The 25,619-nt window shown below is 37.8% G+C and overlaps 4 protein-coding genes across 5 annotated transcripts; 1 reads left to right on the top strand and 3 right to left on the bottom strand.

Annotated features, from left to right (window-relative positions):
* Window positions 1–1,000: 1,000 nt before the first annotated feature.
* LOC116303424 (acid-sensing ion channel 2-like) lies at window positions 1,001–9,407 on the bottom strand. The gene is made up of 8 exons (XM_031712953.2): window positions 9,203–9,407; window positions 7,778–8,639; window positions 7,396–7,543; window positions 6,711–6,770; window positions 6,377–6,527; window positions 5,993–6,053; window positions 2,524–2,554; window positions 1,001–1,716 (listed from the first exon to the last, which is right to left on the bottom strand). The coding sequence occupies exons 2-8, from the start codon at window positions 8,627–8,629 to the stop codon at window positions 1,556–1,558; spliced, it is 1,464 nt and encodes a 487-aa protein (XP_031568813.1). The 5' UTR covers window positions 8,630–8,639; window positions 9,203–9,407; the 3' UTR covers window positions 1,001–1,555.
* On the top strand, window positions 3,929–5,919 carry LOC148910150 (uncharacterized). Its single transcript, XM_089031772.1, has 2 exons — window positions 3,929–5,005; window positions 5,146–5,919. The coding sequence occupies exons 1-2, from the start codon at window positions 4,746–4,748 to the stop codon at window positions 5,447–5,449; spliced, it is 564 nt and encodes a 187-aa protein (XP_088887898.1). The 5' UTR covers window positions 3,929–4,745; the 3' UTR covers window positions 5,450–5,919.
* Window positions 9,408–15,606: 6,199 nt separating the features above from the next.
* On the bottom strand, window positions 15,607–16,686 carry LOC116303426 (acid-sensing ion channel 1-like). The gene has a single exon (XM_031712956.2). It carries the CDS (start codon window positions 16,684–16,686, stop codon window positions 15,607–15,609), a length of 1,080 nt encoding a protein of 359 aa, XP_031568816.2.
* Window positions 16,687–16,939: 253 nt separating this feature from the next.
* On the bottom strand, window positions 16,940–25,178 carry LOC116303420 (WD repeat-containing protein 13). 2 transcript variants are annotated; one of them, XM_089031866.1, is made up of 15 exons: window positions 25,058–25,178; window positions 24,927–24,982; window positions 24,604–24,698; window positions 24,083–24,125; window positions 23,587–23,762; window positions 23,071–23,153; window positions 21,757–21,897; window positions 21,218–21,384; window positions 20,416–20,475; window positions 20,224–20,307; window positions 19,680–19,738; window positions 19,222–19,341; window positions 18,742–18,860; window positions 18,504–18,652; window positions 16,940–18,416 (listed from the first exon to the last, which is right to left on the bottom strand). In XM_089031866.1, the coding sequence occupies exons 1-15, from the start codon at window positions 25,131–25,133 to the stop codon at window positions 18,369–18,371; spliced, it is 1,476 nt and encodes a 491-aa protein (XP_088887992.1). In that variant the 5' UTR covers window positions 25,134–25,178; the 3' UTR covers window positions 16,940–18,368. The 2 variants fall into 2 exon arrangements, with proteins under 2 accessions (XP_088887992.1, XP_088887993.1); XM_089031867.1 differs by having other exon boundaries at window positions 24,083–24,122.
* Between the last annotated feature and the right edge of the window lie 441 nt (window positions 25,179–25,619).

Here is a 25,619-nt window from a genome sequence, read left to right as displayed (position 1 = left end):
AGAATCACTCTTATCTGGGAAATAAATAGAAAATATCGGTTAATATTTAGTAGTTCAATTAAATAAATAAAATAAGTTTCTGTTAATGTCTATGAGATGATTATTAATTTTTAAAACTCATTTAAAATAGAATTGATTATTAAACAATCCAATTGAATGAAACTTTATCAACAGAGGGTTTACACAAAACTGTAAATAAGTTAAAGTATAGTAAAAAATTCAAATTTGTTAATGTTAGCTGATATTTATACGAAATGATAGTTATTGATAGAGTATATATAAATATGTTAAAGAACATTCAAAGTATTTATATACAGGATTATGATATTAATAAGAATTAATTTATTCATAATTATGTAAGTCATAATAGCAGATATTAAAGTTACACTTTACAGTCTACTCTCGTTACAGCGGACACCCTCGGGACCGTCATTTCATGTCAGTAATAGTGAGTGTCCGCAATAGCGAAAATTATTTACAGTCATTTCTTTGTACGTATTTTTGTCGGGATTTGTCTCATGTCCGTAATAGCGAGGTGTTCGTAATATTGTGGTGTCCGCAAGGCGAGAGTTGACAATAATTGTTGCATTTGGGTCAGTTTCTATACATTCATTGTTTTGACCCAAATGCATTGACTTGAAACAATAGTTTGAAGGCAATAGAGTCTAAATAGAAAGTATTGTCTTGTTGATAGTTGATCTGATGCAGGCGAAGTACCAGGACCACTTGAACAAAATTTAAGATTAAAAAAAATCTTTAGCCAATCAGGAGTGCACAGAATCAGTACATATTGATCTCAGCCAATCACAATCTCTCATGGTGTTTGATAACTTCTAAGTTTTTTCTCAGATATCTAGGGTTCATTGCTTGCCCCTGATTGGCTCAAGTTTGACTTAAGTTTGATTCATTTGTTTTCACTCTATATTGTGATTGCTCAACTTTCTTCAAGTAGTCCCAGTTATTGTGTTCACACAGTAAATGTATAGAGATTTGTCCCAGATCTGGCATATTGGCTATTTATTAATCTAATATTGTTAACTTAAACAATAAATTTAGAATTGTAATGCCATCTTAAGCCTGATTGTCATTAGCGATGCAAACTGATGCAAGCCTGAAGGAAGCGGGCATAACTCCACGTTCTCACTATGAAATAAAGTAATGCCAGTGCAAGAAAATGAAAGATTTTCTTTTTGCTCTGGCTTGCGCTTATGCTAATGCTTGCTTTGGCTTACATCACTAATAAGAACCTGGCTTTAAGTAAATGGAAAGTTATTAAATTGAAAGATTTTCTTGTGTAATTTTGCTTTTATGTGGTGTCTTTGATGACTTATAAATGCTCAATTTTTTTGTCATCCTTGGCTTTCACTTTAAGCTATGCAAAATGGCATATCATTAATTTGCATTCATCACACACTTGAGAAAACTAAAGTAATGTGCCTTTCATTTTATCTCTCTTTGTCTTCTCATTTAGCAAGCATAGCTAGGATAATTTGCATCACATCCAGTCAATACCCAGGTAATCCTGGAGAATTGTTTGAGTCTGACAAAGGCTGATCTAGGTGGACAAAGTTGAAGTACTTTGATTATTGTGAATATCATTAGTCTTTTTATCACCTCGCACTTTGTTCAGAAGCAAAATACATATGTGATCTAGGAATTCAACTACTGTGAGAAGACTACAGCCAAGAAATAGACCCATGTTGCCACCAATATCACCTGGAATGGAAGAGAAAGTGGATGAAAAAAGAGGAAAAAATTCATTGGTGAGTATATGAAAATGGGAATTTCATTATGCTATAATAAGAACTGCTCTTTTAATCCAAAATGATTCAATTAGTCATAGCTAAATTGTAGAATCAGCCAATAGTACCCTTCACAGTCCCATGCACCATCTTGAAAGGTAACTGTGCCTGTGCATTGAAGCAAGGACAGTGATGACCTTGCAAAGATAGAGACCCTTTTTAACTGCAAGCTCACCATTCGTCTCACTTCAATGCACAGACACCTTTACTTTTCAAAATGGCACCGGGAACTGTGAAGGGGACTATTAGCAGGTATCAACTAGAAGGAGTCTGGGCCAAACCAAATGAGAAACTCTGCACCCCTCCCCCACCCCCCTCCCCCATTGATGAATGCTAAAACAAGCTGCGCATGTGCATTCATTATTTATTTCATCATCCAAGATTCCAGGAATATTTGCATTTGAACAGGAGTATGTGATAATGCTCACGCTAATGATAAGACAAAGAACTGATAAATTAGGTCTGTTAAACTAGTAGATCCTTTAACGTGATGGATGAAAACGATAAAAATGACTTGAAACTTGGTTAAACTTATCTATATGGCCCCAATAGTCGCCAAGCAACATATTTTCTATTAAAAAAAACAAAAAATTTCTTGGTGATAACGTGCTTAAAATACCGAATTTTTGGTAGAGTAGTTCTTGAATGTCCTCTATATTCATCGTTAAATTTCTTAAATTACTTTTGACGGACTTCTGTCTGTCCAATATGCAGAACTTACCGAAAAGGCTGCTCGGTCCATATGCCGGAATAGGCATTTCCGATTTAGCGGCATATGAGCGGAATAGGCATATACTAGCGGAATAAGCATTAACCAGCGGAATAAGGCTAGAATCATCGTTATGACCAGAAAATTCAATAAGATAATGAAACAGCTTTCAGTATACCTGTTTTATTTAACTTAAGGTATTGCACAATTATAATCGTTAACACTACCTGTTTTATTAGCTTAACTGACGAGCAGTGTGCTCGAGAATAAGATCTCGTCCCGTTGAAACGCAGTTATATAAAAAAGTTGCGTTCATAATATACTAATGTAAATGCTCGCCCTTAAATTTATAAAAGAACTAAGAATGCTAGCATATAATGTAGAATATCACGACGGTTATTATTTTCGAGAAGTTTTCCTTCTGCATGGACACGTACGTATTGCTAACATATAGTTGATATGTGGATGCCTACTGAGATTGTTCACTGCCTGTAAACACGCACTTGCTTCCCAACTCTGTACCCCCTCTGCGGGGAAAAACATGATTTTATTCAAGTTCTCTGTTAGTTCTTCTACAGTGGAAATGGCTGTGCACATAACCAATGCGTTGAAATTCAGAACAAAACAAGATATTTGAGAGATTCAGTAAGAATCTCGTGTTTTCGACAAACATTTGTGCTACGCAAACGAAAAAAAAGTAAAAAGAAGTTGAAAAGCTTTTCAAGAAGCAATAGATATATAATAAAATAACCTTTGTCTTTGGTGAAAAGGTTTGTAAAAGGTACTAGTTAAATTACAGGGAAAGAACAAAAACGTGCCCATGCCGGCCAGGCTCTGCGGTAAGAAAAAACGTGATGTTTAATGTCTATTTACTAATAACGTGAACAGAACTTATAAAGCATATAAGGTGCTAGTCTTCATCTGACAAAGAATCTGTCACGTCAAGACCATGAACTGCCCTCCAGCTTTTTAATGCTTTCTGGTGCTCTCGTGCAGCACTTTGGGCCGCATCAAGAACGGCGGGGATTGCTTCGAGTAAGCTGTCCAGTTTTTTCTCTCTGGTGACCTGGGAGTTCCTAGATGACTTCAGCTTTTTACTTGACTTTGAGCTTTCCTTAAGAGGTCTTTTCCTGAAAGGATAATAGCAAAATTAACGAGGTTTTATTATCAAATAGGTATGAGCAACGTTAAAAGTAATTCTGTCTGCTTATAAATTACCTGTCTTCCATCCTCTCGCTTTCTCTTGTTTTCTTGATTCGTGTAAGGATGTCAGCAGGGTCGTCATTTGGTTCGTTCTTTTCTGCATTTAACACATACTTTGTTTCGCGGTCATTGATAGCTCTGCAAATGTCTTCAACTTCTTCAGTATCTTTATTACAAGTTTATTCCACACTGGATGCAGACGAGTATTCTTCATCAATTATTTTATTTGACGTGCTTGCTTCACTGGCATTCCTACCAGGAAATAAAAGAATCATCGCACTCCATATAATACCGTTATTGAGAGTCCTTTCTTCTTTGGTCAACAGCATTCTTACCATGAAGGAAGAGCGTTGTTACGCAGTTAAGTAGCTCTCTTCCTTAATTGCTCCTCCAACACTTTGTTGGAATTTCTTTTAGCCAAATACTGATCACCTGCTTCTCCCAAAACCTCAACATGCCTTCTCATAAAACTCAAAACACTTTTCCACTCTCTTCCACATGTTTGCACAGCTTGAAGAAGAAGAGTATCTTCCACTTGAGTGTAGTTTTTCCTTGGTTTTCTTTGCTTGTTGTTGTCCATCGCGCCTTTCTCGCAGGATTAAGAAAAGTGAAAAGAGCCCTAAAAATTTGCATACATAGGCACGTGCACACGTGCACTGGTCGTAATGTTTTTTTTTAAATATTTTTGTTTGGTTTCGTGACTGCGAACGGAAAAGTTGCATATACATTTAATACACTACCTGTTCGCGTCAGTCAACAATGGATGTCCCACCTTTCCCAATGTTTATTGTAGTAACCCTGCTGTGTATCTTTGCAGCTATAAAATTGAGTCCTCAAAGACCAAAACGTTTGGTCCCTTTATTTCCTATGCATGTAAAAGGGAACCTGCTCATCACACTTGTTGCGCTTGTCTCTACGGCACCAACAGGGGCTAATCTCCTAGCCCGACTTTTTGGCAATCAGCTGCTTAACCATCGTAACATGTGGCAGAGATGTTTATTGTTTAGCACGAAGAAATCCACACATGGTACATGACCGGGGAAACACCAGAATACTTTGATGCTATTGTACGAAGAATTGGTATAGAAGTTACCCGTCCGAGACACACACCTCGGGTGCCAACTACAGGTAGAAGAAGATCTTGTAATCTTGACGTCAGCAACAGAGTTCTACTGGTGATTATGTGGTTGAGACAATACCTAAAACTTCATGTTCTGGCATTTATTTTCGGAACCAGTAAGAGTACAGCTGCTGATGCTGCAGATGGTTTGAATTTACTCCTTGTAGCTGGGTAAGTTTGCTATATAGTAGCGTTGTCACGTTGTGCATAAGTATTTCGATCTAGCTGCTATTTTACTGCATATATAAACAAACACAAACATAAGCAAAATTTAGTACTACACGTATTCATAGTTAACAAACGTCTTGCAGATTTCCGGGGCACATGAACGATGCGGAGTCATACAGACGACTTCTTGCTATAGGCCATGGAAGAAGAAGGAATCTACCACGACGAGCAAGGCTGCTAGCTGATGGGGGATACGCTAACGCCCCACCTCTTATCACTCCAAGGCGTATTGCTTACAACAGACGACAACAGAATGCCAACAGAGCGCTAAGGTCGCTTCGTATCCGCGTAGAGCACGCCATTGGATTCCCGGCTGAAAATTTACTCAGCGACCTCGGATATTTTTCGACACATGAGGCCATTTCAACCCTTTGTAATAGCAACTAGTGGTGCTCTTGCTAATCGAAGGAAAAGAATTCTAAAAACACTGTAGTGTTATATATGTTCTTTTTGATATACTTTTCGGAAAAGTAAAACAAACTGGCGTAACACATTTATATTAGTGAGAGCAGAAAAATTCCTAGCTTGATATTGTAAACAAATCTCAAGATATGTTGATAATAACTAGCGCTTACTAGTCAGTTGTGACTGTTTTGGTGCGTTGAATATAACAGGTGTATAAGAAAGTTCAAAAGTATATCACGTTTGGGACATTAGTTCTTCGTAGTAAGAGGATTAAATATTAAGGACCATAGTAGTAAGACGAAGGAGTAACGTCTGTAACAATAGTTACAGACAACTTTCGCAGTTGTTATTTACCTAATAATACATTGTACTAGCTGAGAAAACAGTAAGATAAGGAGTTTTGAAAATTCTATTGGTTAAATCTGGAATAAAATGATGATAGCTCTTTTTAATTTATGCTATTCCGGTCGGATTATAGAATGCGGAATATACTTTCCCTATGCCGCTAAATCGGAAATGTCTAATCTGTTCGTCTACTTGATAAGCCAACTCCACGAAACCGATTTGTAGATAAACAAGGTTATTCCTGTGTTTAAGATACAGACATTTTATCAATCCTTCGATTCCTTTTCAATTCTTTTTAGGAATTTGGTCCTAGAAGAATTATCATGGGAATGAACAGAGGAACTTGTGGAATAAGAGTCGTTTATGTATATTCTTTTCAGTCCGGCCTCACAAATTAGAGTGCTCACACTAAATCCGTGAAACAAATACTAATTTTTAGCACTAAATAGTGATAATTAAACAATAGAAAACAAAGGATTCTGTATAAAATATTACTAATTAGTACTATTTAATGTTCACGGTTTTAGTGCGTGCAAAAAAAAAACAAGTCTTCCTCATTATTACCTTATATACTCTTCAGATCTGTTAAGCTTGAATCTTTTCTGTATGATGGAGATGCCAACTTTATTAGGGAACTTTGAGTAGGAAATCGTGGTTTCAAAATATCTCTCCATGCATGGCATGGAACACCAGCAGGCAGCTAAATTGGTATTTTCTAAATTAACAGTTAAAGTAATCGTTATTTAAGATCAGTTTTTTTGCCTAGAAAAAATCTAGTTTTTCATTAACGACAGGCCGAGTTCATTCCGAGGTCATTCCGAGTTCATTCCGATAAATCGGCCCGTCGTATTTTGACCTTGACGAAAGATTTATCAGTGCCCTTTGAATCCTTTCTTACCTTGGGCTTTTGTACGACATTGGGCATCTTGAATACTGCAGACTGGAATGTCAGGAAATCCTATAAACGCGGAAAAAAGTATTTGACATTCCCGTTTATTGTTTTGCTGTTTTTGTTTTGCTATATCAAACTTATTTGTAGAATCTTTAAAATTATGATGTACTGCGCGCCTATATTGTTACGTTTACATCGTTCGCCTACATCGTTCTCGAAGCTCCTTTATGCGATGTTGGAGCAAAACTTCTTCAAATTTGCCATCCGAAAGTCTTGAAATTCTCAAAGGCTCTTTCCTTTCATTTCACAGACGGTAGAAAACTACCTTTTAGCCTACTACTACTAATAATTTTAACAGGTTCTCTTTGTGATCTTCTCGTATTGGTAGTAAAATTCGAACTTCTGTTGTACGACCAGTGGTCGATTAAGACAGGTTTCAATATACTTAATCAAATCAAGTAACCTGGTTAACCTTGTAATTTGCTACCACGTGTTGCAGTGGTGGCAGAGCCTTAGTTGTACGACCAGTGATCGATTAAGACAGGTTTCAAGATGCGTTAATCAATCAAGCTTACCTGGTTCACCATGTAGTTTGCTACCACGTGTTGTAGTGGTGGCAGAGCCTCAGTTGTACGACCAGTGGTCGATTAAGACAGGTTTCAAGATACGTTTATCAATAATGCAAGCTTACCTGGTTCACCTTCTAATCTACAGCCACATGCTGCGATGGTGGCGTTGTTAAAACACTGTGCAACACAAGCATCTTTGGTGTATAATGTATAACCGGGCAGATGTCTCTCAGAACAGTTGGTTTTGTAGGGTGCTGGTAGGCGCTTAACCTAACAGTTTTTAAAAAAGTGAAATTTGTCAACATAAAGAGAGGCGGTTCATTGTCTAGGTTTTCGAAAACGGGCCTTCATTGATCACTGAGTGGAACACAATTTAATCCTTCTTAGATACAAAGGATGGGAGCATGTCTCCCCTACACCCCTAGATCCGCCAATGTAACGGTATCCCTTCAGTCAATCAAACTCTACTGAAAAAAGACGACAAGGATTGGTGGATTTGCTTACCATTTTAGGTATTACACCAACGATAGCGTGTGAGCCAGGAAAGACGTTGAATCCTCGATTCCGATTGGCCACTTCACCATACCACGTCACAATCGCTAGAAAACCAATGGACCAATCCCCAAATGTACCTTCGTTTGTTTGGGTGTCAAGAACAACATTCAACGCTCCATCCCCTCCTGTGTACTGGACTTTGAGTGGCCGACCATCCTTAGTTTTGGGCTTGAACTCATAACACAGACCCTTGGGGCTCATGACGGGCTGAAAATCTTTATCAGAGCACACGTAATCTGTAGAGAAGCGGCAATAGCTGACTACCATGGTTTCGATGTCATGGCCGTAGACTCGCAGGAATTCCTCTGGGTTGAATATTCTTGAAGATGTGTTCAAAGCATTGCGCAGTTTGTCTACCATATTATTGTCACAGTTTTCGACGACGTTCGATCCATATTTATGATAGGCACACAGAAGCGCCTGTCCGCATGTGAGGTTACCGCTGACATGTCTTATGGTATCGCAGGCGGGTAAATCGAGTTTGAGTTTTTTGAATCTTTCGTCATCGTATCCGATGTCTGCTTTGGACTTCATGACAGCATTACGATTACAAATAGTTACCAACGGAAAATTCATCCCATCTTCTGGGAACTCATGAGATGTGTGAGTGTTGATGGGTTTTGAGACGTATTGTTGGACGCTTTCTGCGAGGAAATATAAATAAATCCCGGTTACAGTTAGTATACAGAAAAGCCAAGATGATCTACGACACCACGATGAGACTCCGACTACGTAACGAAGTCCGTGTAGAGTGCTGTTCGACGCAAACTCGGACCACGACGGCTTCATTGAAACGGCCATGGCAAAAAAACTGTTGAAAAAGGAAATAAAACGATTGAAATTTGAAGGACTTTTAAGAACGTCTTTCCGGATGCTTTAAATTTCATTTAAGATAAGCATAGTGAAAATAACTCGGACGACGACGGCTGCATTGAAACCATGACCCATGACAAAACAAAAAACAAAAAACAAAAAAAACAAAAAAAAAACAACAACAAATAACTGTTGGAAAAAGGAAACAAGCGATTTGAAGGACATTTAATAACGTCTTTCCTGAGGCTTCGGTTAAATTTCATTTAAGATAAGCATTGTGAAAATAACTAAAAAATTATTTCTTAAGTTTCTAAAAGGGATTTTTGTATACTATTTTGTATATTATTTTAGTAAATTCCTCTTTTACTCCGAGGAAGGACTAGCGTCCGAAACGTCAGTAAGTTTTTTCATCTTCTCACGGTGTAAAATTACGGTCGTTTCGTGTATCTGCTGTTTATTTTATCAGTGTTTATGTCAATTGATTTGAAAGCTATTAATATAAAACTTTATTTGCAAACTCAAACGAACAAGAACAATATTTCAATTGATTGAGTTAAATACCTTTGATTTTTGAGGTTTGCCTGAGGATTTTCTTCAGTGTCGTCGATCCTTCACTCTAGTTCTTTAATTTGTTGGCAATCCCGCTTTTTCTTTCCCTTTAACGAAACTGGAGAAGATTCAAGAAACGTCTAGCGTCTTGTTTTGGCAAAACATGCTTTGAAAACACACTATGACACTTATTTCAGTCAATACAACCACCTTGTCGAAGATAACTGTAGGGAAGGAGACACTTTAATTCGTTGCCAGATAAATGAAAAGGGCATGAAAGAGAACTCATTAATATATAATGATTTTCCCCTCACGAAAGCTAAGAAATATTTAAGAATAGTGTCGATGAACTTTTAAGATTACATTTTCACATTGGTAAACATGCTCCAAGCTTTTTTTTCTTATCCAGCTGCGATAGTAAAGATGAACTTTCATTTTGTATTCAGTAAACTTTTTCATGTCATGCATGCACAAGCTCAAAGAAAACAGCTTTTTAAATTTAATTAATTTTTACGATAATTTGATTTTTAACGGCATAAACTTGGCTTTATTGATGTCACTGTTAGACCACAAAAAAAACACCAATAATACGGCGTTGAAGGTGGCAGGGAAAATATTACACCTAATTAATTTAGGAGTAGGTGTAAATTGGTGTTTTTAGCGGTGCATAGAATCGTGGATTTAGAGGGTGCTAAATAGGGATTCGTTCATTTATCCCTAATCCCTTTAATAGACTCTTCTCCAAAATGACTGTCGCCAAACTGCGCTATCGTACCGCCAGCCATTAACGTCTGTAAATTCGACAATCAATTGTAGGGTTATTTGAGGACGTTCGCGAGGAAATGAAGTTGCAATCAGATTTTCTAAAACTTGGCATAAATATACCCCAACATATTCTTGTTCAAAAAATGAAATGAAAAAAAATGAGGGTCACCACATTCGAATACTAATTTTTTCTCCTAAACGCTGAGGAAATATAGTATTCATCGAGGAAAAAACGCGCACTATAAAGTAACCTAAATCAAACAGAAACGCTTCGGAAAAAAGTGAAAAGCATCAAAGAAAGGCAGATAGGTTTTTCACTCGGTTTAATTTGAATTTTGATAAAAGGACAAATTAAAGAAAACTCATTAACACTTATGAATTAAATATGGTCTCAAAGGCGGCTAAAGAAAAATATAACCTTGGAATTATTAAACATAGGTATAACACTGCTTTATTTATTAAGTTTTTTTCCATCTGGTTTATTTTATTTTATTTTATTATTTAAGTGTCTAGTCGTTCTAGCGCTTTCGCACTAATTGGGGACACTTTTCGCTCGCACGCACTAACCACTACATTCTATATTCTATACACACAACGCTCAGCTCACATGTTGATTTTTACGGAGGGAGGAAACCGGAGAACCCGGAGAAAACCCTCGTAGCATAGGAGAGAACAACACATCGAACAAACTCAATTCAGCAGTCGAGCATTTTCTTATGTCACAAACCCCAACATTTTGTGGTGTTATGAGAGAGAAAATGATTGCGTGAGTTTTCTAATTATCACTGTTTATCTCAAGGATACTGGAAAGGACAGCGATAGGAAACATAAGGTTTTTATTTCACGATGTTTCGGCGTCATCATGACTCCCATTATCAAGTGATAGTGAATTACAAGTGTACAGTAGTTTAAGATCAATCGAATTAACCTTAACAAATAGACATCAGTTTTTTATGTGTCTGTCCTCTTATTGACGATAAATTGCGTCATCGCATTGTCAAAGTAGTGTGGATTCACGAGGCGTAGCCGCCAATCAGCGCGCGAGAAATTTGTAAGTTATTGTAAAATATATAATTGTTTGTGAAAAACAAGAGGTATTGTTATGTAAATAGTTTGGCCTTGATAGAGTCACTTTGAACATTTAGAGAAGGTGTTTTTTCTCGTATAAACAACATTTAAAAGAACGTTCTCAAGAAGAGAAGATAAAAATTATCAATCTCTAGTCCATTAGCTATATAAAAATATTGATATAACATTTCAGCAAGGCTACCATCACGCACAAGTTTAGATAATGGTATGCATTGAATTCACAAGTAATCCTCTTAGCTCCTCCCATTTGTAGCTCTGGTTACGCCCTACACAGTTTTTACCCCTTTGCTCAGTTATTTTAGGACTATTTTTTAGAGTCTTACAATAGAAATGTTCCTTGTAACCTTTTCTATACATTTACAATATATTCATGTATTAACTTTAGTTTAAGCTATGCGAAGTCCCAAGATTTCACTCGCACTTTAAGCCCATCATGATTCAACGATATTAACACTCTCTGTGTTGAACCTATTGTGTAATAAGTTCAACACAGAGAGTAGAATAAAGATCCCGAAGCTCATTCCTAGAGCGGTCGTCCCATAACACATCATTAGTTTATTAAATATCGAGATAAATAAATTGTATAATATACATCGCCTATTAACCAACCTTAGTTGTTATTCTTGTATTATAGAAAAACGTTTTTCTAAGGGTATTCCAGCATTTTCTTATGTCACAAACCCCAATATTTTGTGGTGAGAAACGAAAAATTACTGGTTCTCTGGCCGCCATCTTTGTTGAATCAAAAGAAATGTTTATCTTTAGTTTATATAAGCTATTTGTGGACGTCAAATAATGAAAACAAATGGTCTGAAATGTGAAGCCTTACGCTTTTAGGACGAGTTTATTCGTTCTGTTCAGCTGCCGTTCTTGTGTTTCTAGAGCACAGAAAAGCGTAGATCTTCATGCATAAGTAGTCGAGAAACTCGACAAGTGTCAGGATACTACAGCCAAGCAATAGACCCATGCTACCTCCCAAGTCAGCTAAAAAATAAAGTTAAAACAATGAATGAATGGATGAAAAATGAGAGAAAAGAGAGAGGAAGTGAAAATGCAAAGTAAAAACAAAGATGAAATGAAAGGAAACAAGGAAAATAGAAACTATCTTGATCAAACGACATGACAGACTACCTACTTGTCGAATACACCTATTCAAAAAAGGTTGTAAAAGATAAAGGAGGTAAACGATAGGTCATTCGAGAACGGAAAGCAATTATGGGTATAAACACGAATAATCAAGGCATTTAAAATAGTTTCGTCGACTACGAACAACGCTGAATATCTCAACTCTAACGTCTCAGTTTTGACGACAATGCTAATGAGAAACACAAGTCATTCAATGTGTTACGGTCACCAAAAAGTTCGGACATTGTTCTCAGATTTCCGTACGAATGTACTGACTGTAAACAAATTATTTACTCTACTTTGATTGAAGCTTTACTTACGTACTGCTGTTTAGAAAAGTAACTAAAGAAATGGATCTGAATCTCATTTTCGTTTTAAACTCAGTGATTTGTATGGGAATATCCGAGAAAGATGTTCGAACTTTTTGGTGACCGTAACACAAAACCAACACGTTTTGAGCTAGCGTTGAAAAGGTGAATAAGCCTGCAGCGAGATGACGTTTTACCCCCGACTCTATACCATAATAGTTTTTTAAATTCTTTCATATTAAAATTTTTGATTCCTTAGAGAATACAGGTACAATAGTTATAATTAAAGAACAAAAGCAGTGTGAAAAGGATTATGGTCTAGAGACGGGGGTAAAACGTCATCTCGCTTCAGGCTTATTGGCTCCAACTATCCTTCTTGAAATAGAAAATTTTGCGCCATCGTTCGTGACAAGTGTCCTGTGAGGGTTACATGTGAAGGTAGTAACCTACCAAAGAGGCTCTCTCCGTCATAGCTGGGATATTCCGTGAATACTTGGTGCGTGTTATCAGCAAAACCAATCCGAAGATTTACCAGGTTACTCCTATGGCAAAATAGTTAATAATAAATAATAATAATAATAATAATAATAATAATAGTAATAATAATAATAAAACGATAATAATAATTATAGTACACTCAACAAAATTACTCGACTCTGATTGGTCGAGAGGAGTACAATTATAGCGTTAATTGTACTCCGTAGGAGTACCGAATTAAGTCGCTATGGCAACACGGACAAAACAACGTCAAAACAATTATTTTCTATCATTTTGTACTTAAAAAACATATAAATAAAATTTTAAGCCGTAAGAACTAATATTTTTTATGCATTTCAGTTGCGCGATGAGCTGAAAATCGGCCGCCAAATAGACAAAGATGAACGGCGTCGCTTCGCATTTTTTACTGAAATTTTGTTGAGTGAACTATAAACAAAAAATCGCACGATCTTCTCGTACAATTTGGAATTAATAGACACTCGTAATTTCCTATACTAATAATAATAACAATAATAATAATAACAATAATAATAAAATAATCATAATCATAATGTTAATAATAATAATATGATTATTAATATTCGCATAAGTAACGATTAATCAATAGTAATAAATAATGATTATTGACCAATAATGATTGCTTAATGATGGTAATTGAACTTAGTGGAGTGCAATTTGGGCCAAAACCATACGAGTGATTACAAAATTGCACGACCGCTTAGCGGGATAATCAATTAGGTTTTTCCTGGTATAAAATAGACGATTTATCAGCAAATCATTAAATATCCATAAATAATGCTAATTATTCTCCTCTCTGATTGGCTGAATATAAGAATTCTGTTCTGTGATTGGTTCATTCAAAAAGATGCGATTAAGATTTCAAAATGATGCGATTAAGAGCTAGGATGAGATTTGGGAATTAATCGCACGAACCAATCAGATTGGTGGATTTGGTAGTGATTACAAAAAGGATATGATATATAATATAAAAATAGTGTTAATAAAGTAATGATTGGTAATTATTAACTTCTAACTTGAGATATGTTTCACTTTCATTGAGGTTGAAGCGATCCTTCAGCACGTGTAGCAGCGTCTCAGATGGATACTTGGAGTAGGTTGTCGAGGATTGATATGTTATCTCTTCACACGGTAACTGACACGAACAGCTTCCTTGGCTCCATTTTTCTGAAAGGAAGGTAAGCTTTTTGAGAGACAGACGGACGACTAGACAGACAGAATGTAGACAGACAGACAGAACGGCAGGCAGGCAACAGGCACACAAACGGCAAGACAGGCGGACAGACAGACGAGCAGAAAGAGCAAGGCGGGCAGTTGTACACACAGACCCACAGACAGAGAAAGAGGGTACCATAAACAGAACGAGGCAACACAATACACCAACTTTCAATGGACAAACAAGGGTAAATCAAGTCGCAAAAGCGAACAGACATGAAAACAAAATAAAATTGGACCGCTTATTAGAAGAATACGCCGAACTTACCTAAGACCTCATGGCTACATTTTTCCGCCTTGAAACTGCAAACCGGAACTTCTTTGGACACTAGATACACAGGAAAATAAATTAGGACGCAGGACCCTACTGAAAATCGCTTTTGCGAGTAGGTCTCCTGGATAAATTTATTATTATTATTATTATTATTATTATTATTATTATTATTATTATTATTACGGACCCAGATTTCAAGAGTGGACTGGCTGTTACCTGGGAAGCCATCATAATACATATATAGCGTCCTTTATAGGTTTTACCTTATTCATTATGTTTATTTGTCCACGCAATCCACCCCCGTCCCCGTCCCCGAGCATACCCTTGCTATGAGGGTTTATCTCCTTTCCTCTTTCCTTGAATCAATTGAACGAGAGAGCGACTGTTTCCGGCTCTAGTTGCATGACATATTAAGCGTTACCCTCGCAAATGAAGGACGATCATTTACCTGGCGATCCCAAGAGTCTGCACCCACAATCCTGCGTAATGGCGTCGTTGGCACACTTCAAAATACAATGCTCCCTTGTGTAGTTTCCATAGTCACCAAGATGTTTTCTTGAGCAAGCAGATTTGTACGGCTTCGGTAAGCGAATGTACTTTAGCGCAAAAGCATTTCAAATCAAAAAGAAAGAATACTTACATTGTTAGCAACTAATAATGTCTAATACTTAGGAACCGTTATTAGCGACTAATAATATCTAATAATTAGAATCCGTTATTAACGACTAATATTATCTAATTCCTCTCTCGACGATAGAGCCTTGTCATTTTTACTGCGCATGCTCGTCAAAATGCCAGAACCGGTCAGTCGCGATATTTCTTATCCTTTGTATTTTACATCAACCAATCACAACGCTTATAATTCTAGGGTTTCCCAGAAGTTCTAGGTGGCATTTTGTTGAACATGCGCGTAAGATTGACAGGGAACAGATTGGGCTTTTTTTTAAATTCATCTAAAATCCACGCACATTTTAAATTCTAACACAGGAGGCCCAAACTAACGAAAGTGGCATTTGCTCGACCTCAACAATACGTCATTCTTAAGGTGAGCCTCGTTCATTACCAGTCTATGCGCATCGTTAACTTTGACGCAGGTAGCCCAAATATATTTGTTTTAAATATAATTAATAGTGGATTCCACACAGTGCATGCTCTTTTTCCACTGGATTATGAGATTTCCAAATGAGATTTGAACTAACCTTTGTAGCTTGAATCAAAACTTTGACGTTTGTGCCTGGCTGAACATGGAACCCTTGAGACCAAGGAAGAACAGGGCTTGGGTTATGAATAATGACATCAAATCCAACAGATCTTCCCCCGATAGTTCTCCAAGACCCTTTAGTATCCAATATTATCCTCAGTCCTGTCTCAGCTCCCGCCAAATGTAAATGTTTATTCTTCTCGTGCATATGATTATTAAACGTGTGACACAGTCCGGCTTTAGATATAATGGGTACAAAATCTTTGGCGCTGCAGTTTTCGGAGAAAGAAAACATGCACGGGCCAACAAGCATAGATTCAATCTCATTCCCAAACCGAGACACAAATTCCTCTCGATCAAAACTTCGTGACGTTTCCAAAGCTTCTTTCAAGGCGTCACGTATCTCAGTCGTACAGTTTTTCATAATAGATCTGGCGTATTCAAAAGTAGCACATAATAGCGCATGTCCACAGGTGAGGTTACCGCTGATATTATGTGCAATATCGCAGGCAGAAATATCGAGGCCCTGCGTTTTAAATCTCTTGTCTTCGTAGCCAAGATCAAGCTTGAATTTGTCGAAGTGATTGAGATTACAAATAGTGACCGCCGGAAAAGGAATGCCGTTTTTGTTAAACTCGTACGAGGTGCGAGTATCGATAGGCAAAGACTTGTATTTCCGAATGTTTGAACTCAGAATATAAATGTAGAACAAAATAGCAGCGAGCATACACAGGATCCAAAAGATACGACGGAACCACGAAGATACGCCGAATACGTGCCGAAGTCCGTGGAGAGATGTGTTAGACGCGAATGTATTCCAGGATTCGGTCATTTCGGTTGCTGGTTTGTTCGGTCTGAAAGTCTTCAAATTCGATCCAGAAAAATATCTTTTAACGTACGCCTGTACGTACGCGAAGATAGCGGGTTGAACTAAAGCCCTTGTGGCAGATGTGAGGAGGAAATTAAACTCAAACTGCGTACGTAAACTGTAAGCACTCTCCATGGGCAAGCGCAATAGTAAAAAGGTCGCTAAAGAGCATGCGCATTGATTAGGCCTACTTTTTGGCAGAACTTGCGGTTCTTTTTAGTTTATTTAATTTAAATATTTATTTTACGAGTGTAACATAATTAACTTCTCAGTTATCTAACGTATGGCCTTCGAAAAGTAAAAACTACAAAACTTGAAAAAATATATGAGCAACTATACAACGTAGTAACAATATACGAACAAAGAATAACTAGGCGGCAGACGGACATAATAGGAATTGGTATAATGACAATTATCTAGTGACACATTTACATTTTATGAGATTACAGCAGCGTGTAGCAGCGTTGGTATAGTTACATAGTACGAGTTACAGCTTTGGTTACGTCGAGCGTAGATAATTCGTGCGATTCGCTTTCCCTCTATAAATCACAACTTTGCAAACAGATGCGCGACTCCGATTTAAACTGTAATCAAATAGCATCTGGTTAAGACCAATTATTTTGTTGACAACAATTATTTCGCCTCAAATTTTCTATGTTTTTGTTTTAGTCGATTCTTGCCGAGCAAACTTCCAGGTAAGACTTAGGTAAAGAAGACCATTCTTCCTTTTTCCACAGTGTCGTATGTGAGTAAAGTTGTTTGTTGGTTCTCTCCTGTGCTTCGAGGGTTTTCCGGGTTTTCCTCCCTCCGTAAAAATCAACTTCTAAATACCAATTGGAATCCAGTGGAAGAATAGTCACTCTGTGGAATCCACTGTTAATCCATTATTATTTATTATTTATTTTCAAATAATTTGTTGCAGTTTTCAATCCACTTTGTCTTGCTCGAAAAAACATCCTTGTTTTTTTAACAATATAGAATTTTTGTTATTATTCAAAAACCTCAACTAATTGTCAACAGATGGTCTAACGTAATTGCTACGGCTAGGCTGTTTTGATATGATTATATTCGCAGTATAATAATAATGACATTGGTAAACTGTTATAGCTTTCGCTTTTTCCGGTACATACTATTATCAAGCAGCTTGTCCGAAATAATCGATTTCGTGTAAGCCATCCATGAAACGCAATAACAAGCTTATTCTGTGTATTTGATTGGTCGAGAAGGAAAGTATCACAGGGCGAATCGCTCGTTTTAATAGGTTGATAAAGAAGTCTTCGTCTCGATTGGCCGCAAAGAGGAAACCTTTTAAGTGTCACAACCGCTTTTTTTTAAAATTATTGTGACACTTCAAAGGCTTCCTCATCGACCAGGACGAACCAATCAATAAAGTTGGTCATCAAAAACCTAGAAAGCTGTGACCGCTGAAGATCATGGGAAATATTTCATATCAAACAAGTGAAGCTTTTTGATACGTACTGTAGCTTGATGATGCTCACAGGAGGTAGGTTAGTAAACGTAACTAGTAAAAGATCTCAAATCTATCAATAATTATTAAGCGGTCGGCAAAACATGTAAAAATATCTACCCATAGTCTTTGCCGGTCTCAACCAATCTATTTAGAGTCACAATGTAGTCTTTCAATCTCTTGTTACATATATGTATGAAACTCTGACTAATTAGATTGATTTGAATTATTTCTCATTACCATAATATATATATTTTCTATTTTTCGGCATATATTTGTTCCTTTGGAAGCCATGTGTCCTAAAAGAGAGGATAGCAAATCTCAAATCTTCGCTTCATACTTTCTCGTTTCACATGTTGTGTTGCTGTTGTTCGCGTTTCCAGACGATAACAGTTCCCTGGAAGATAAGTATGAAACACGTATTGAGGGCTTGATCACGTGATATACCCTGACAGAAAAATCACGTGACTGGAACTAGTCTCACCTCGGTATCACAGGACGCTAACAGACTCTCATCGTAGTTCCAACATACATCAAGGACTGGAGACGAGTGTCCCATCAGTTTGTTGACACACGGCTTGTCTTTCCGTTCGACGTCGAAGAAGTACACAGCCATGTCTTCGCTTCCTGTCACTGAAATGTTGAACGAATTCATTTATAAATCATCAATTTATCAATACTCTGGATTTTTTACCGTGATGAATGGATGTAACCTTCCTCACCTACGCATGCGCCCTGCCTAAATGACATCAGAGGACAGAAAGAGCTTCTTATGCCTTTAGTCTTCTGTGAGATGGGGAACTTGGCTTTTGGTTTCAGACCTCCTACTTCGTCTGTAACGCTGTGGAAAACAAGCCAAGAATACAAAATTTTGTTATTAACTGTCTTAGGGGAAATATTTCAAAGATGGCGTCTATTTCGTTACTTAATTAAAACAGTCCGTCAATGCTAACTCGAACCAGTTTTTTCCTCAACCTGTGAATGGCTAATACGCAAATTTCGATATTCTGGTTAAGTGGTCAAGGTCAGAAAAAACAGAGTCGAGCCTCCGGGGGAACAAAAGAATAATTACAATTACGCTATTGTTTCACCAGAGCCTTGACTTCAAATGTTTAGGGCTTGATCACTAATTTGGCCATCATTATCACTATTTCTCCCATGACATGCTAGTTCCTTTCCCTCCCCACCCTGAAGACACACACCTGTACAAACAGAGCCTGTCAGAGCACACGTTAACAAGAAGCATGGGGTCACGTGCTTCTCGGCTGATCCAGCTGCGGTAACCAATGGAGGTGACGGGATTTCCTTCTGACACAACGATACTATAAAAACAAAACGAAAAATACCATAAATTAATGCTTGGGTTGTCACAGAAGGGTGCATACTGTATACCTTGTGTGAGGTTTGTCGATCCATACCCAGGCTGCTTTTGGTCATTCAGCACTGCTGCTGACCAAGAGGAACGTGGGTTCTGGATACGGGATTTGGTCTGTGTGTGTGTGCAGGTACATAGCAAGGTCTCGATGATAGGAGGGCAAGGAACCTTTCTCTAGCCAAATCAACGTGAATTATTTCAACTTTGGTGCCGTGTCCCCTCCCTACGCTAGTGTGTGTTTGTGTGGGGAGGACTATATTTGTTGTTGTAGTAGTAGGTACCAACCGTTTTGATTTGTGAATCCTTCCTGATGATATGTCAAAGCAGAATGAATAGATTGATCCCTGGAACACAACCAAATGGTTATCAATACACTTGCATAACAAGACAAGCATGATGCATTGTGGTGTAGCTTGATTGGTTCATCATGCCCTATATGGTGTTGTTTGTACAAAAGCTAGGCCACAATGCATCTTGTTGAACTAATTAAGAAAAAGGCTTAGGAGTCTAACATTACAGGGGCGGATCCAGTATTTTTTCAAAGGGGGGGGGGTTGTAGGATTGATTGAGGTGGTGGAGAGATATAGCAGACCAAAGGGTTAGGGGGTCAATTATTCCTGCAGGTGAGCCTGGTTGTTTCAGGTCCCACACACGGCGTATAGAAAAAAAGCAAGCGAAATGAGTTCGGCACCCCTGTTTTAATAAAACTTGCGACGCTGTTGGCGTTGTCATGAAAAAAAAATCACGATGGCTCTCATAGGGGGGGTTGCAACCCCCAAAACCCACCCCTAGATCCACCACTGCATTAAAATTAGTGGTTAATACATACTTTCTCATCGCCAATCCATAGTACCATGCCAGATGACTCAAACTCCATGCAACAAATGCCAGAAGAAACTTTTCCTGTTCCACCCTGTAAAAATAACAAGTTCTGATTAAATCAGGTACAAGGGAACAAACGAGGGGCTCAAAAACATAACCTTTGAAAATGTTTAGAACTGAGTGATGTAGCATTATGTACCTTGAATGATTTTCCTGTCGAGGTGTTGAAAACATTTATGATGCCTTTTTGATTTCCAGTCTGGTTTGAACCAGTTAAGAAAAAAAATGATTATACTTAATGCAGTCATAAGAACTGGAATGGAGTGATGGGTGGAAGGATTGATGGATGGATGGATGGATGGATGGATGGATGGATGGATGGATGGATGGATGGATGGATGGATGGATGGATGGATGGGTGGGTGGGTGGAAGGATGGATGGATGGATGGATGGATGGATGGGTGGAAGGATGGATGGATGGATGGATGGATGGATGGATGGATGGATGGGTGGGTGGGTGGGTGGGTGTGGGTGGGTAGGTGGGTGGATGATTCATGATTTATGATATTTTTTCCCATGAGGGCAGGGACACCACAACAGCATAGCCAATTATAGTGGGCCCTGTTTAGCAGGGGCACTGAAGATGGTCGTCACCAGCATCTTCAGTGGATCTTTTACGTCCGCCTTATACAGGGTTATATAGTAAAGACAGACGGGGCCTGTGGTTTTAAGTCCTAGTCCGAGAAGACTTGAAGGTCTAACCATTTCCAGATATAATTACAAAGGCAGCACCTTCTCCTCAGTTATTTTAAGACCCGGAGTGTTGGTCCGGCCAAGGCTTTAAACAAGGCCATTCCTCACAACAAACCAACGCTCTTACCAACTGAGCTAACCGAGAGGCAGTGGATGGATGGATGGGTAGATGGATGGATGGGCAGATGGATGGACGGGCAGATGGATGGAAGAAAAGATGAACGATCATAGTTTTCTTTTAGGATACGATAAACATGTTGTTGTTGCATGGTTGAAATCTACATGCTGTAATACCACAAGCATGAGAGTCTGTCACAACGCGCAAGCACCTTCCTGACAAAGGATTCCAAATCCTGCACGTGGTATCCAGCGATGAGGAGAGGATAAAGGAGTTTGTCACTGACCAATCAAAATCTGAGGAAAAAAATAACTATTGCTCACCAAATAAACCATTTGACCTCTTTACCTTGGGTGTAATATTTTCCTAATTCAGACCATGTGTATTTCCCCTGAGAATAAGATTCTTTGTCTGAGTTGTATCCATATTCATGTGTTTTCTCATGCACATCCGTTAAAGAAAGAAATGATACTCCAGGGAATGACACATGGTCCCAATGGGAAAACATTATGCCTAAGGTAAAGAGGTCTATTCTTTTACCTTTCTCCTTCACATTCAGATAACTTTTGCAAGCAGCTTGTGATGTATCAGCCAGCAAGCACTAACTTTGTAGAAAAGTTAATAACTCTAAGCTTCACTCAAGTAAGTTATCATTAGAGTATGTGTACCTGTTACAACTTCCAAGTGGCCACGCAAGGTACATAACACAGACGGTGGAGAAGGCATCAAAAGACACACGGAGAGTGTAGCATCTGCCGAGCTGCAGGCCAGACGGTACTTATCATCATGTGCAAATTTTATTGCTGTAACTAAAAAACCACACAAACTTTTCTTGAAGCTATCACTAAATCTAGATGTAATGCTCCTTTCCCAGACAAGAAGCAAATCTTTTTTGCAATCCAAGATCCAATACTTTTTCTCAAACTAGTTATAAATATTAGAATAAAACTTGTAGGATAAAAGCTGCAAATTAGGTGTAAAAATCTTTTTGCGATCCAAGATCCTGTTAACCAAAGTCCAATCTAATCCATCAATCTAATCCAGCTCACACTAGTTTTTAGCTAGTTATCTCTTCTTAATCCATCAATGCACAATTCCTTATTTTCCAAAATGAAAAATTCTCTGAAAATTTAGAATTTAGAAGCATATGTGACCAAGTGAATGTTGAACGGCAAGAATGAAGAAACTCATTGCAGGTCTTTTCTAAGATAGGTTGCAGGAAAATAAGTGAAACTAAAACTAAAACTTGAACTAAACAAAAACACAACTAAACAGCACAAAATCTGGAGCAGAACTGATTTATTTTTCAAATTACGAATACTGTTGAGTGATCACTTACATCATCATTCCAAATATGGCTAGTACAAACGTAACGCAACAAACTCGAATAAACCTTCAACCAGTATGTTTTCAACCAGCTTTCAACTTGGTTACACATAAATCAAATTTTGGAGTTAGGGAATGTTTTTGCTTTACAGTGTGATTATGTATGACCTTTCAAAAAATAAAAAGTCAACATTACTTTTTTTCAATTAAAGATAGAGTCAACCAATGTCCTGTTCAGTCTGTCAGTCTACACAATAGAAGGTTTGCATGATGGCGTCATTGACCTCTACTACCAGACTCCCTTGCACACTTTCTTTTCTTCAGTTAATTAGCACCAATTGTCTTGCTATTCTCATGAGCGAATACAAATTTAAATGAGAAAGAAAATTCGTGAAGCATTATGGTAGTGGGAGTCAAATGATGCTATCATGCAAATGTCCTATTCTGGACATTTTTCCCAAGATGGCGGCTGTTTCATTGTTATTTATATCTCAAGGGCTTTTGAATCACACGGTTGCATACACTCTATGGTCAAAAACTGATTGTACTTCACTAAAAGGAAATATTCATTGACTGAATAAGACTTTCATGTAAAAATATATTTTTTTGGTCTTTCAAACATTTTAATAGAAGCAAATGTGATAATTCAGTCTTACCAGCCTCTGCATGTTGGTCAAAGATGTGGTACATCCCCCCAAATGCATAGTTCTCACCAAGTGTAGTGTTGCCTGCCATTTTCCTACAAATGCATCAAAATGAGTCATAAATGAAGGCAGGATGGAAAAAGAAAAAGAGGAAATGGAAGAATGGAAAAATAGAAAGTAAAATAAAAAGAAAGTGAATGAATGAACAAATGAGATAATGAAGAAAGGGAGAAAGAAATGGACCCAGAGAGAAAGGAAAGTGGGATCCAGGATTTTAAAAAGGTAAAGAACATGACTTCACAAGATCACTCACAAAGGGGGGTTCCATAGGTTCCTATTGAGGAGTATAGGAAAAAATGATTGGCAGATGGATGAGTGGTGTATGATTGGATGAAACTGGATGGATAGAGTAAGTCACAAGAACTGATTGATAGATTGGTGATGAATGGTGGATGGATAGATTGATAGATGAATGCTGGTTAGATAAAATAAAAGGCAAACAGTAGTCTTCAGACTTTAATCAAATACCTGCTTGCCTCTGCCTTGCGTGTTGGCACTACACCTCGAGGAGGGGATTCAGTTTTCTCAGGTGGTGGCAGAAACTTGAATGAACCACTGCTGTGGTATCGCCGATGGGTGGGTCTGTTTGGTGAATAGCCATGTGATAAATCACCAGGGTCAATGGGTAATGAATCAAAACTTGTCTGAAAAAAAAATGACAGCTTCAAATTAAATTGATGCCATAAAACAACCTCGGCACTGATCGAAGTCAGGGCATGGCTAACTCTCAGAATGAATCAAAATTTAGTGAGATTTATGGAGGGTGGAAAACTGGAGAACTTGGAGAAAACTTGAATAAAGGAAGACCTAACAAGCCTTTACTCACATGTAAAGATCCCAGAGTTGACCCCAGTATGACACTACATGTTTGTCACCCTTGATTCTAGTGGTGTAGATGTGTTTATTTAACTGATTCACTAAATTCTCTCTTTAATATCTATCTTTGACATGCTACATTACTCACATCAAATGAGCTTAGTCTACTGTAGGTGCTTGCACTTCGGCTTCTGAAACAAAATTGTACAGAGTGTACAATAAGACAATCATGAAACAACATAACCTGAGAAAACAGATGTACCTTCACTTTCCCAAATGACCAAACAACCAAGGTGTTTCTGAAGATATTTTCAAAGGGTCTGTACAATCAATATTAGTGTTTGTATAAAAATAAACATGAAAGAATGACCAAACCACCCAGGTGTTTTTGAACTTCAAGACATTTTCAGTTTGAGAACAATTAATTATATATCTAGCTAAGAGGACAAGGTTTTACAGGGGGAAAGAGGAGAAAAAGAACTTTTTCATTAATACTGCACTATGGCTGTGATTCCCCCCTCTAAATTTAATGAAAAATGTCATTTCTTTGCTTGATTTAGTTTTCATAGTTTTCAGTCTTGGCTTTGACTGTTCACCAAAGATACAAACAAACCGGCAGTCATTACAGAGTTGATTAAAAGGATCAAGAACAGATTTCCCATTTATTACCTTGAGAGTTGAGAAGATTCCGATGGACCATAGCGTTTGGATAGCAGCTGCTTACGAATGTACAAATACTGCCGACGAAAGGTAGGATCTTCTTTCTGTTTCAAAAGTGATAATAATTAAGGGCTATTGAAGTATGATATCGATAATTTCCAAGGATAGTGTCCAGACTGGGTGAGAAGTATGATGTTTACAAACACCCATCCCTCCCACCACCCCCCCCCCCCCCCCCAAATGCAGTACGTACAATGATGTCCATCTCCCATCCTACCCATCCACAATTAAATTTTGCCAAAAAATAATTCAATTTTCATTTCAAACATTACCTCTTTCTTGGCATTTTCACGTAAAAGCTGGTTTCTTCTTCTCAAATACAAAGTTCCTGTTCTCAATCGCAGAAAAAAACATAAGTTTTCATAATTTGTAGCCTTGTAAAGTACCTTGAAGCAAGACTTACTGAATTGTGGGTTATTAGGTGCACGATAAGCATTATATCTAGCATCCAAGGCCAAGATCTGATGGGATAAATTCATTATTTTCTTTCAAGATCCAAGAAAGATCGGTCTGTTTTGACGGGAGGCCATCTTGAATCTTACCCAGAAATCCTTTGGGGCTTGGAATCCAGGCGCACCACAGGGAGCCCAAGATGTATTTGTATTTTCCACCTGTACCCGGAAGTTTTTAAATTTTCACGGAACTAAATTCAACTAAACCGAATCCTTATCGAGTCAAAGAGATCCATCTTTCTAGAGAAAGGTTTACACCTATTATTTTAATTTGAAATCAAAAAAGGGAAGCGGAAAAAAAAGAGCAAAGGCTTTAGTAGGTATAAAGTTTGGCCACCCATCCAAGTGATAACCCTCCTCAGACGAGCTTGACTCAGTATCTTGATGAAGCCCGAGTTTTTTCCACTGGACCACGGTTTCAGGTGAATCAGCATAACAATAGCCGTGAAAACAAAGAACCGGATAGACTAGTCTTTTTAACATAAATTTTGCAACCGATTCCGTGCGTGGCAG

The sequence above is a fragment of the Actinia tenebrosa genome, unplaced genomic scaffold, assembly GCF_029948245.1.
Source record: "Actinia tenebrosa isolate PJP-AT-01 unplaced genomic scaffold, QUT_ActTen_1.0 PGA_scaffold17__23_contigs__length_9995812, whole genome shotgun sequence".
Lineage (NCBI taxonomy): Eukaryota > Metazoa > Cnidaria > Anthozoa > Actiniaria > Actiniidae > Actinia > Actinia tenebrosa.
The sequence above is the reverse complement of the archived record's forward strand: the minus strand, read 5'-3'. Positions and strand labels throughout refer to the sequence as shown.

Coding starts and splice junctions, on each gene's coding strand:
- LOC148910150 (XM_089031772.1), top strand. CDS start 4,746: ATGACCGGGGAAACACCAGAATACTTTGATGCTATTGTACGAAGAATT. Junction 5,006..5,145: donor AATTTACTCCTTGTAGCTGG/GTAAGTTTGCTA, acceptor AACGTCTTGCAG/ATTTCCGGGGCACATGAACG.
- LOC116303424 (XM_031712953.2), bottom strand. CDS start 8,629: ATGGCCGTTTCAATGAAGCCGTCGTGGTCCGAGTTTGCGTCGAACAGC. Junction 6,528..6,710: donor ATGTCGTACAAAAGCCCAAG/GTAAGAAAGGAT, acceptor CTGTTAATTTAG/AAAATACCAATTTAGCTGCC. Junction 6,054..6,376: donor AGATCTGAAGAGTATATAAG/GTAATAATGAGG, acceptor TCTTAAACACAG/GAATAACCTTGTTTATCTAC.
- LOC116303426 (XM_031712956.2), bottom strand. CDS start 16,686: ATGGAGAGTGCTTACAGTTTACGTACGCAGTTTGAGTTTAATTTCCTC.
- LOC116303420 (XM_089031866.1), bottom strand. CDS start 25,133: ATGAATTTATCCCATCAGATCTTGGCCTTGGATGCTAGATATAATGCT. Junction 21,385..21,756: donor CCACTTGGAAGTTGTAACAG/GTACACATACTC, acceptor TTTTTTCCTCAG/ATTTTGATTGGTCAGTGACA. Junction 20,476..21,217: donor GCAACAACAACATGTTTATC/GTATCCTAAAAG, acceptor GGTTCAAACCAG/ACTGGAAATCAAAAAGGCAT.